Source organism: Miniopterus schreibersii, assembly GCF_964146895.1.
Source record: "Miniopterus schreibersii genome assembly, chromosome: 11".
NCBI classification, from domain to species: domain Eukaryota; kingdom Metazoa; phylum Chordata; class Mammalia; order Chiroptera; family Miniopteridae; genus Miniopterus; species Miniopterus schreibersii.
In genome coordinates, this window is record NC_138111.1 from 71,770,729 (window position 1) to 71,783,615 (window position 12,887).

At 42.5% G+C, this 12,887-nt stretch overlaps 1 protein-coding gene across 3 annotated transcripts in view; it reads left to right on the forward strand.

Moving 5' to 3' along the window:
• Nucleotides 1-292: 292 nt before the first annotated feature.
• TUBGCP5 (tubulin gamma complex component 5) overlaps nucleotides 293-12,887 on the forward strand; it is a 58,281-nt gene continuing 45,686 nt past the window's right edge. For 2 of the 3 annotated variants that reach the window (XM_081151615.1, XM_081151616.1), the window contains exons 1-3: nucleotides 293-493; nucleotides 4,020-4,073; nucleotides 4,188-4,296. In XM_081151615.1, the coding sequence (XP_081007741.1) occupies nucleotides 348-493; nucleotides 4,020-4,073; nucleotides 4,188-4,296 (309 nt within the window). In that variant the 5' untranslated portion in view covers nucleotides 293-347. The remainder of the gene's footprint in view (nucleotides 494-4,019; nucleotides 4,074-4,187; nucleotides 4,297-12,887) is intronic. The other variant, XM_081151617.1, reaches the window with a different exon arrangement.

Genomic DNA, 12,887 nt, shown 5'->3' on the forward strand with positions numbered 1-12,887 from the left:
AAGGGCGGCGCGCCCACCGCGGGCGGGCGAGCCCCCCTCCGGCTCCGGGAGGCAGCCGACGGCACGGAGCGGCGGCTAACCGGCTGCTCTGGGAGCAGCACCAGTGAGGCCCCGCCGAGGGCCCCGGAGACCCCGCCAGGCGGACGCGCCGAGACGCCCCCGGCCGCTCCCGAACGCGCGCGGAAGGCGGGAAACCCGCGGGACCGGCCGCGCGTCTCGGCGCCGCGGCGGCGCGCACTCTCGCGAGAGCAGCCGCAGCCTCTCTCGAGCGCAACGCGGTGGAGGCGCGAACTCTCGCGAGAGCGAGTGCCCCCCGGAGGGTTCTCGGCGCCGGGAGTCGAAGAAACATGGCGCGGCCGGAGCCGTCCTGGAGCGGGCGGGACCCGCAGCAGGAGCGCGACGTGCGCGAGCTCGTGCGCCGTGTGGCTGGCCTCCGGGACGAGGCGGACCCCAACTTCCAGCTCTGCCTGCACTTCGCGTGGTCCAACTTCAGGTGGGGGCGCGGCGGCGGGCGGTGCCGGGAAGGGGCCGGGCCGTGGGCAGGGGGCGGTCTGCGCCCGCCCAGGGCAGCCCCGCACGCACTGCGCACGCTGCCCCGCGCGGCGCGGGTTCGAAAGGGCGGGGCGGCGAGGGGCGGCGCGAGGTGGGGGTCGCGCCCTGTCCAAACTGCGTGCCCCCGACTCACGTCCCCGCTCGCCCGCTCGGGTCGCCCGCACCCCGACTCCCGTCCCCGCTCGCCCGCTCGGGTCGCCCGCGCCCCGACTCCCGTCCCCGCTCGCCCGCTCGGGTCGCCCGCACCCCCGACTCCCGTCCCCGCTGGGCCGCTCGGGTCGCCCGCGCCCCGACTCCCGTCCCCGCTCGCCCGCTCGGGTCGCCCGCACCCCCGACTCCCGTCCCCGCTCGCCCGCTCGGGTCGCCCGCGCCCCGACTCCCGTCCCCGCTCGCCCGCTCGGGTCGCCCGCACCCCCGACTCCCGTCCCCGCTGGGCCGCTCGGGTCGCCCGCACCCCCGACTCCCGTCCCCGCTCGCCCGCTCGGGTCGCCCGCACCCCCGACTCCCGTCCCCGCTCGCCCGCTCGGGTCGCCCGCACCCCCGACTCCCGTCCCCGCTCGCCCGCTCGGGTCGCCCGCGCCCCGACTCCCGTCCCCGCTCGCCCGCTCGGGTCGCCCGCGCCCCGACTCCCGTCCCCGCTCGCCCGCTCGGGTCGCCCGCGCCCCGACTCCCGTCCCCGCTCGCCCGCTCGGGTCGCCCGCACCAGGTCCCGGGCGCGGCCGCAGCCGGGCGGGAGGGCTGTGCGGTTTTGTTCCTTACTTGTCTCAGCCACGAGAACAGTTCCTGCCATGTAGTGACCAGGCCGCCCAGGCCACTTCTCATTTTCAGGATTTATCTACCTTAAATACTTGATGAAGTCAGAGCTCCTATTTTTCTTGGTGGAAGATGTAAATTAGACAATACCGTTCTGATGATTGCCTGTAATGGAATTTTATTACTAAGAGAATGTTAGTTAGTGTTATAATACTATGCCAGTTTAATGTCAGTAGAAATCTTCTTGAACAGGGATCAGTTTTTCAAAATCAGTGTTCTTGAGTTTCAACCTTAATGATCATACATGAAGTTCCTACTTGGTTTACAATGAGACTAGACAATGAGGTAAAAGCATGCAAAGTTTCTGAAATAATAAACTGAGTTCTTAAATGTAACATAAATATAACAGTGTGTGACTAGGTCGTATAAAACACAATGTTTTTTTCTACAGATTGAATTTTTTTCTTTTTCTTCTTTATTGAATTTATTGGGGTCACATTGGTTAATAAAATTATATAGGTTTCAGTTGTACAATTCTGTAATTCACCATCCCAAGTCAGATCTCCTTCCATTACCATTTATTCCTCCTATACCTCCTTCTACCCCCCATTTTTATTTTTCAATTACAGTTGACATTCAATATTATTTTTATTAGTTTCAAGTGTATAGCATAGTGGTTAGATTTTTTTAAATATAATTTAAGAAGTGACGTCCCCATAAGTCTAGTACCCGCCTGGCACCGTACATAGTTATTGCAACATTACTGACTATATTCCTGTGCTGTACTTTACATCCCTGGACTGTTTCATAACTGCCAATTTGTGCTGCTTAATCCCTTTCACCTTTTTCACCCAGTACCCCAAACCCCTCTCCTCTGGCAAACATCAGTTTGTTCTCTATGTCTATGAGTTTGTTTCTATTTTGTTTGTTCATTTATTTTGCTCTCTAGGTTCCACATACAAGTGAAATCATATGGTATTTGTCTTTTTCTGACTTTTTCACTTTGCATAATACCTTCTAGGTCCATCCCTGTTGTCACAAGTGGTAAGATTTCATTCTTTTGTGTGTTTTTTTATTTTATTGATTTTTTAGAGAGAAATACTAATTTGTTGTCCCACTTATTTATGCATTCATTCGTTGCTTTTTGTATGTGCTCTGATTGGAGATTGAACCCACAACCTCAGGATGAAGCTCTAACCAACTGAGTTACCCAGCCAGGGCAAGATTTCATTCTTTTTTTTATGGCCGAGTAATATTCCATTGTATATATGTACCACATCTTCTTTCTCCAATCACCTATCAATGGGCACTTGGGTTGCTTCCATATCTTGGCAGTTGTAAATAACACTAAGGACAGAAACTTAAATGTGAATTTCAAATAATTTTTCTATTAATATTTCTAAATGGCAGTAAGTAGATGGACATCATTTTAGAGTTGGGAAAGACATTAGAAGTTACTACCTCCTTTTACACAATGAGCAGCTAAATTATAATAGGTAAGTTAGTGTTTCAGTCAGCCACTTAGGGGATAGAATTAATATTATTTAGTATTGTAATTTACTTCTTTTAAGTTCCGATTGTTGGCTTTGATACTAAAAAATGGAAAACAAGAGTCAATGAGCTATACTATAATTTTATGATGCTTTAACTCATCAGAAAAATGAACAATTTATGTTTGTTTTTTAAAAATTGTGGCCATGTTGTAGGCTCTAGAAATTTAGAGATAAGTGAAATATAGTCTCTTTCCTTAGGGGAGAAAGAGACAAAAGTTAATTATGTATGATGAGAATAGGAGTTCTGAACATGAGGGCCTAAAGATAGCATTCAAGTATTTTGAATTTGGACAAGAAAAAATTTACACTAACCTCTAACTGAAAAGTAGCATTTCTTTCAATTATGAACAAAACAACAAGCAATATTCGCTTACCTGTGAGTGTGTCACCAGTGGAAATCACACGTTTCACATTATAGTTGTTGCGGATATTTCTAAATATTGTTTATGTCACTTTAATGGTAGATCTTATTACTTAATGATTTAACAAAGAAATGTCTCTTACTATAATCACAAACTTTTAAAAATACTTCACGCCCAGGTGGGTGTGGCTCAGCAGTTGAGCATCGACCTAGTATCCAGGAGATCCAGGTTCGATTCCCAGTCAGGGCACATGCCCAGGTTTCAGGCTTGATCCCCGTTAGGGAGTGTGCAGGAGGCAGCTGATCAATGACTCTCTCATCATTGTTTCTATCTCTCTCTCCCCTTTCCTCTCTCTGAAATCAATAAAGATATATTTAAAAAAAAAATACTTCACAACTGTATTTCAGTATACTTGGTTTCTTTTGTATTTCATTTTATGATTTAAAAAACATTCTGAGAGGGGGTCCCAAATATTCACTGGGCTTCACTGTGGCATAAAAAGATTAGGAACAATACAAGATGTTCTATGCTGGGCTTAGATACAGGGCATTATGGGAAGACAAAGGAGCCAGGGCACAGGTGGGGGCTGATCGGGATGACCGGTGTCCTGCCGAAAGGCTGCTTGAGGGCTTTTTCTCTGAGGCATAGTGGCTGTTCGTCTGAATGGCAGAGGTGATACAGCGAGGGAGGTGCACTCAGTATAGCTAAGTACAGGGTGTTCTGGGATATGGAGGGCAGTGATACCAGTCTGCTGAGCTGGATGACATGATTGATGGAAGAATTGCATTTTGTCTTCTAGATTTCATCGTTTCTTGGATGTCAACAGTCACAAAGTAGAAAAGACAATAGAAGGGTAAGTCAGTTTTATATGTATGTATATATGTACATATTCAAAATGTACATATTTTTATAGATCTTTTTATTAATATAACTATAATTATCAGTTGATTTTTAAAATATATTTTAGAATTTATGAAAAATTCATCATTCATTCTGATCTCGGTAAAGCTGCCAGCTGGAAGAGATTAACTGAGGAATTTCTAAATGCATCACTTCCAAACATAAAGGAAATAAAGGTAGGCATTATATTGTGAGGTCTCGGTTGTGTATTTTGCCATTTCCAAACTGATTATTAAACATTCATTCTCTTAGTATTGTTCACTGGCTAGAGCAGAATACCCTAGAGACTGACTGAAGAGTTGCCATAAAGCCCAGTGTGCCTCAGGCTGGAGATGAAAGATGCCCTTGTTTAGTCATCTCAGCCCAGCCTACTGTGAAAACCGAGTTCAGAGGTTGGCACAAATAATAGCGCTGTGTGGCTATCTTAAGTCTTTTTTTTTTTTAATTTAATTTTTTTTTTTATTTCTACTGATTTCAGAGAGGAAAGGAGAGGGAGAGAGAGAGATAGAAACATCAGTGATGAGAGAGTCATTGATCAAGCCCGCAACCGGGCATGTGCCCCGACTGGGAATCGAACCCTGATTGCCTGTATCCTAGTTCGATGCTCAACCACTGAGCCACGCCCAGCAGGGCTATCTTAAGTCTTTTAAATGTCTTCTTAGTGCTTGGTAATGAGAATTACCTATATAATGTTCACTAGACACCAGGTGCTGTTGTGAGCACTTTCGTATTAGTTGTGGGTCCCCAAGACCGCCCTTAGGCTCTGTGATTCTCTAGAGATATTCACAAAACTTACAAAAAGCTGCCCTCCTCACTGTTATGGTTTATTACAGTGAAAGGATATAGTTAAAAATGAGCAAAGAGAAACCAGCCCCAAACTTTCAGATGTTCCTTTCTAGTGGGGTTGCACGGGAATGCTCTTAATTCACCTAGTGACAGTGTGTGACAGCACATGCAGTGTCTCGAACCAGGGAAGCTCACCTGAGTCTTGGTGTCCAGGGTGTTTGTTGGGGTGAGTCGCATGGATGTGCAATGCCCATGAGGCTGACCTTAGCAACTCAGTCTCCAGCCCCACAGAGGTCACACTGAGGACCTCAGGCATTTGAAAACAAGCATGCACCATAAGTGACAGTGTTAGCATACGTGGTCTGGGGTATTGCCCAAAGCCTCTAGCGTATAAAACCCTCTTCTCCACAGGATGTTCCAAGGGCTCAGGTTTTCTCTCGGGAGCCAGTTGAAAGCCAGTCCTGAGACCCCTGAGGTGTTCACAGTTTGGGCAGGTTAGGCCTCCTGAGTCAGCTTGTTTAACCTTCCCAGTAACTCTGTTGTTGATAGCATGCACTGTGGGAACTGGTGTCCTAAGGAAGAGAGCTTTAGACAATTTAAGGGAGGGCTATAAAGGTATTTCTGGAAAAGAGAGAGCTGCAGTCTCTGAGTCCATCTGTGAGGGTGAGAAACATACGCCATGTATTGTTCTGTCAAATCGTTTTTAGATCTCTTCTTGATAAATTTTGTATAGCTTTCTGGGTAGCCTGTAAAATTTAATAAACAGACCCTGTGACCCCGTAATAATAATAGAAATAATGGCAAATGTTTTTAGAGCACTTATTACATGCCAGGCACTGCTAGTCCCATAACCACCACATTCAGTAGATAATGTTACTCTGGTGATTTTGGGAATGCAAATGCCTTAATCTCAGTTTCGTCTGTGCCAATGAAAATACCTGTGTGCGCAGAATAAAAATGAAACAGTGTCACTTGTGATTTTTTCTTTGATCTTTCATTGCCATCCCTGGTCATTTTTCTGTGCACCCCCAGCAGTAGGGTTCCCTGAACACAGTGGAACGATGTCCCCAGCTCTGCTGTGGCACATACAGGGTGCTGCGCCTGCAGTGTCCTCCCCTCCTCTCCACCCTGAACCACCCATCTTTTCTTTTTTAATCCTCCCTGAGGATATCTTTTCCATGGCTTTTCAGAGAGAGTGGAAGGGAGAGAGAGACACACACATGGATCGGTTGCCTTCTGCATCTGTACCCGGGGCCTGGAGCCTGAAACCTAGGTACGTGCTCTTGGCCAGAATCAAACCCGGGACCCTTTAGTCCTCAGGCCGATGCTCTAACCACCGACCCAAATCGGCGAGGGCCCACCCCATCTTTTAATATTAATTTAAATATGAGGCACCTAGAACAGAGTAGGCAATAAATATTTGTTGAAATAAATCTGTGCTAACCTTTCTGCCTTGCTGTCCCTCTCCCCCCCCCCAAGTTACACAGAATTGGTTCCCCTTTTCTCCCTTGCTGCGGCATCTCTGACACATCTGTGGTAGTGTAGCAATAAATTCAAGGTTTTTTCAGCTATATATAACTTACCATATATATATATATATATACCATAAAATCCATTCATTGTGAATGTACAGGTCACAATTTTTAGTATGTAGTTATACAATAACAGCCTGGTTTTAGAACATTTTCCATCACCCCAAAAGTTTCCCTCAAGCCCTTGTGAAGTCAGTGAGCTCTCCCATGGCAACACCAGACAGCTGCTGATGTGCTTGCTGTGGTTATGAATTTGCCCTTCTGGACATTTCATAAATGGGTTCATATGCAGTTTTTGTGTCTGCTTCTTTCATGATGTTTTGAGGTTCATCCGTATTGTAGCATGTGTCTGTTCATATTCTGTTCCTTTTAAATGCTGAATAGTGTCCCATTGGATGGATGTGTCACATTTTGTGTATTCACCTGTGGATGGTAGTTGGATTATTGCCAGGTTTGGGTTAGTATGAATAAAGAACTTGCCCGTACAAGCAGACTTGTGTGGACATAAGTTTTCACTCTTCTTGGATAGGTTTCTAGAAGTAGAATTGCTGACTTATATGGTCAGCTTATGTTTAACCTTTGAAAACACTGCCAAGTTATTTCCCAAAGTGGCTGTATCATTTTATATTCTCACTAGCAATGTATAAGGGTTCCAGTTTCTCCACATTGTTGCCAACAGTTCTTAACTGTCTTTTTGATTATAGACATCCTAGAGAGACTCTCATTGTGGTTTTTGATTTATATTTCCCTAATGACTAATGATAGATGTTGGGTGTTTTTTATGTGTGTTTTACCCACTGGTAGGTCTTCTATGATGTCCATTCAAGTCTTTCATCTATTTTTAAATTGGATTTTTTGTCTTCTTATTGAGTCATCACAGTTGCTTATATATTCCTCCTGTAAGTTCTTCATCAGAAAAATGGTAAATATTTTCCTCCAGTTCCTATTTTAACTTCTCATTAAAAAACTTTTTTTAATGTATTGTTGTGAGTATTACAGATGTCCCCATTCACCTCACTCTGGCCCCCTCCACCCAGCCCCTGCCCCGCCCCAGGCCTTCCCCACACAGTTGTCTTTGTCCATGGGCTGTGCATATTTGCATATAAGTTCTTTGGTTAATCTCTTCCCCTCCTCCTGCCTCCCCTCTGAGCTGTCAGTCTGTTCTATGTGTCCATGGCTCTGGACCTATTTTATTCATCAGTTTACTTTGTTCATTAGATTCCACATATAAGTGAGATTATATGATATTTGTCCCTGTCTGACTGGTTTATTTCGTTTAGCATAATATTCTCCAGGTCCAAGCATGTTGTCACAAAGGGTAAGGGATCCTTCTTCTTTACAACTGCATAGTATTCCATGGGGTAAATTGTCCTACAGTTTTTTATCCACTCATCTACTGATGGGCACTTGGGCTGTTTCCAGATCTTAGCTATTGTAAATAATGCTGCTATGAACATAGGTAATTGGTGTTTCAGGATTCTTAGGATATATGCCTAGAAGTGGGATCACTGGGTTAAAAGGCAGTTCCATTCTTAATTTTTTGAGGAACTTCCATACTGTTTTCCACAGTGGCTGCTCCAGTCTGCATTCCCACCAGCAGTGTACCAGGGTTCCCCTTTCTCCGCATCCTTGCCAGCACATGTCGTTTGTTGATTTGTTGATGGAGCCATTCTGACAGGTTTGAGGTGATACCTCATTGTGGCTTTAATTTGCATCTCTGATGGTTAGAGACATTGAGCATTTTCTCATATGTCTCTTGGCCATCTGTGTGTCCTCTTTGGAGAAGTGTCTATTCAGGTCCTTTGGCCACTTTTAAACTGGGTTGTTTGTCTTCCTGGTGGTGTGTTGTATGAGTTCTTTGTATGTTTTGGACATTAACCCCTTATCAGATATGTCATTGGCAAATATGTTCTCCCAGACCATGGGGTTCCTTGTAATTTTGTTGGTGGCATAAGCTTTTTATTTTGATGTAGTTGCGTTTATTTTTTCCGTTGTTTCTCTTGGCCTAGGAGATAATATCAGTGAAAATACTGCTACTTGAAATGTCTGAGATTTTATTGCCTATGTTTTCTTCCAGGATTTTTATGGTTTCGTGACTTTAAGCCTTTTATCCATTTAGAGTTTATTCTTGTGTATGATGTAAGTTGGTGGTCTAGTTTCATTTTTTTGAATGTATCTCCCCAGTTTTCCCAGCACCACTTATTGAAGAAACTATCTTTACTCCATTGTATGCTCTTGACTCTGTTGTGAAATATTAATTGACCATATTTGCGTCAATTTCTGGTGTCTGTCCTGTTCCATTGGTCTATATGCCAGTTCTTTTGCCAGTACCAGGCTATTTTTATTACAGTGGCTTTGTAATATTGTTTGATATCCAGTATTGTTATCCCTCCAACTTTGTTCTTCTTTCTCAAGATTGCTGAGACTGTTCGGGGTCTTTTTTGGTTCTATATAAATTTTTGGAATATTTGTTCCAGATCTGTGAAATGTGCCGTTGGTATTTTAATAGGGATTGTGTTGAATCTGTAGATTGCTCTGGGTAGTATGGACATTTTAATGATATTAATTCTTCCAATCCCTGAACATGGTATATTTTTCCACTTGTTTGTGTCTTCCTCTATTTCCTTTTTCAGTGTTCTATAGTTCTGAGTACAAGTCTTTTACCTCCTTAGTTAAGTTTATTCCGAGGTATCTTATTTTTTTGTTCCAATGGTTAAAGGATTGTTTTTTTAGTTTCTCTTTCTGAGAGTTCATTATTGGTGTATAAAAATGCCATCTATTTCTGGGTGTTAATTTTGTACCCTGTTACTTTGCTGAAACCATATATGAAATCAGTTTTTTGGTGGAGTTTTTAGGATTTTCTATGTACAATATCATGCCATCTGCAAGTAATGACAGTTTTACTTCCTGCTTTCCAATTTGGATGCTTTTGATATTTTCTTGTCTGATTGCTGTGGCTACGACTTCCAGTACTATGTTGAATAAGAGTGGTGAAAGGGGACACCCCTGTCTTGTTCCTGTTCTTAAGGGAAATGGTTTTAGTTTTTGCCCATTGAGTATGATGTTGGCTGTAGGTTTGTCATATATATAGGCCTTTATTATGTTGAGGTATGCTCCCTCTATTCCCACTTTGCTGTGAGTGTTTATCATAAATGGGTGCTGGATTGTGTTGAATGCTTTTTCTATTGATATGATCATGTGATTTTTATCCTTCGTTTTGTTTATGTGATGTATCACGTTTATTAATTTGTGAATGTTGTACCAATCTTGTCTCCCTGGAATAAATCCCACTTGGTCATGGTGTATGATCTTTTAATGTATTGCTGGATGCGATTTGCTAATATTTTGTTGAGCATTTTAGCATCTGTGTTCACCAGTGATATTGGCCTATAATTTTCTTTCTTTGTAGTGTCTTTATCTGGTTTTGGAATTAGGTTAATGCTGGCCTTGTAAAAAAGCTTGGAAGCATTCTTCCTCTTGGATTTTTTTGCAACAGTTTGAGGAGGGTAGGTGTTAGTTCTTCTTTGAATGTTTGGTAAAACTCACCCATGATGCCATCTGGTCCAGGACTTTTGTTTTCTGGGAGTTTTTTTTTTAATTACAGCTTCAGTTTCATTAGTTGTTATTGGCCTACTCAGGTTTTGTGATTCTTCCTGAATGAGTTTTGGAAGATTGTATGTTTCTAGGAATTTGTCCATTTCACCCAGCTTGTCCAGTTTGTTGGCATAGAGTTGTTCTTAGTTTTATCTTTTAAAAAACAATATATTTGTTTTTTAAAAATATGTTGATTTTTAGAGAGAGAGGAAGGTAGAGAGAGAGAAAGATAAACATCAATGTGAGCTGCACACCACCTACCAGGGATTGAGCCCACAACCTGGGTATATGCCCTGACCAGGAATCAAACCAGCAAACTTTTGGTGCACAGTACGCCTCCCAACCAACTGAGCCACACAGGCCAGGTCTGTTTCTAGTATTTTCTTACAGTCGTTTGTATTTCTGTGATGTCTGTTGTTACTTTGCCTCTTTTACTTCTGATTTTGTTTATTTGGGTCTTCTCTCTCTCTTTCTTGATAAGTCTGGCTAGAGGTTCATCAATCTTGTTTATCTTTTCAGAGAACCAGTCCTTTATTTCATGATCTTTTGTATTTTTTTTTTTTGTCTCTATGTTATTTTCATTTTGGTCTTTATTATTTCCTTCCTTCTACTTCACCTGGGCTTTTCTTGCTGTTCTCTTTCTAATTCTTTTAGTTGTAGAGTTAGATTCTTTATTTGAGCTTTTTCTTTTTTCTGGAGGTAGCCCAGTAATGGTGTGAACTTCCCTCTCAGGACTGCTTTTGCTGTGTCCCATAGATTTTGGATTGTTGGGTGTTTATTTTTGTTTGTTTCCAGGGAGTTTTTTTATTTCTTCCTTGACCTCCTTGGTAACCCATTCATTGTTTAATAACATGCTATTTAGCCTCCACGTGTTTGAATGCTTTTGAGTTGTTTTATTGTAGTTGATTTCTAGTTTCATGTCATTGTGATCTGAGAAGATGCTTGATATGATTTCAATCTTCTTAAATTTATTGAGACTTCTTTGTGTCCTAACATGGTCTCTTTTTGAGAATGTCCCATGTGCACTTAAGAAGAATGTAAATTCTGTAGCTTTGGGATAAAATGTCCTGTAAATGTCAGTTAAATTAATCTGATCTAGTGTATGGTTTAAGGTCAGTTTTCTTGTTGATTTTTTGTCTGGAAGACCTATCTAGTGAGGTCAATGGAGTGTTAAAGTCCCCTACTATGACTGTATTGCTGTTGATCTCTCCCTTAAAGTCCACCAAGAGTTTTTTTAAATATAACTTGGTGCTCTTGTATTGGGTGCATATATGTTTATAAGGGTTACATTTTCTTTTTTGATTGATCCTTTTAGTATCATGTAGTGACTTTGTCTCTTTTATGGCTTTTGTTTGTTTTAAATATATTTTTATTGATTTCAGAGAGAGGAGGGAGAGAGATAGAAACATCAAGGATGAGTCATTGATTGGCTGCATCCTGCATGCCCGCTGCTGGGGAACAAGCCCTCAACTTGGGCATGTGCCTACCAGAAATCAAACCACGATCTCCTGGATCATAGGTCAATCCTCAACCGCTGAACCATGCCTGCCGGTGGCCTTCGTTTTATAGTCTGTTTTGTCAGATGTGAGTATTGCTACCCCAGATTTTTATTCGTTTCCAATTTGCTTGGAATATTTTTTTCCACCTCTTCACTTTCATCCTCTGTGAGTCTTTTGTGCAGAGATGGGCCCATTGTAGACAGCATATATATGGTTCATGTTTTCTTACCCATTCAGCTACCCTATGTCTTTTGATTGGAGCATTTACTCATTTACATTTAAGGTTATTATTGATAGGTATTTATTTATTGTCATATTTTTATAGCTATGTTTCTCTGTTTCTCAGTTTCTTCTTCTGAAAGAATTCCCTTTAGTGTTTCTTGAAAATGCTGGCTTGGTGGTAATGTACTTCTTTAGCCTGTTTTTTCTAGGAAGCTCTTTATTTTACCTTCAGTGATAGCCTTGCTGAATAGAGTATTCTCTGATTCAGTTCTTTGGTTTTTGAAGTGTTTCTGTTGAGAGATCAGCTGACATTCTAATGGGAGCTCCCTTGTAGGTAACTTTCTCTTGCTGCCTTTAAGATTCTTTCTTTGACTTTAACATTTGTCATTTTAATTATCATGTATCTTGTTGTGGGCCTCTTTGGGTTCATCTTGATTGGGACTGTGTTTGCTAAACTTGTGTGACTTTTTCCTTCACCAGGCTAAGGAATTTTCATCATCATTTGTTTAAACAGGTTCTTTATGCCTTGCTCAGTTTCTTCTCCCTCTGGTACCCCTATTATGTGGATGTTGTTACGTTTCCTGTCCCAAAGTTCCATTAAAGTATTTTTCTGCTTTTTAATTCTTTTTTCTTTTTGCTTCTTTAATTGGGTGTTTTTTTCTACCTTGTCTTCCACATCACTAATTAGATCCTCTCCTTCATTCAATCTTCTTTTAATTCCTTCCAGTGTGTTCTTGATGTCATATATTGTATTTTTCATTTGTAACAGCTTCTTTGTGCATGGTTTATATTCCCTTTTTTCACGCTGTTGCAGTCTTCACTGTTTCTTGTAATTCTTACTAGTTCCTTGAGCATCCTTATAACCATTAATTTGAGCTCTATTTCTGATAAATTTTCCGCTTCCCTTTCATTTAGCTTTTTTCTAGAGATTCCTCCTTTTTCTTTCATTTTGAGATTGTTTCTTTGTCTCCCCATTTTAGCAGTCTCTTTTTGTTTGTTCCTATGTATTAGATAGAACTGCTATGCCTCCCAGTCTCCTTGGGGTGACCTTATGTAGTAAATGTTCCGAGGGGCCCAGTGATGCAATCTCTTTGATCTTATGAGCTGGATGCTCTAGGAATGTCCCTTGTGTGT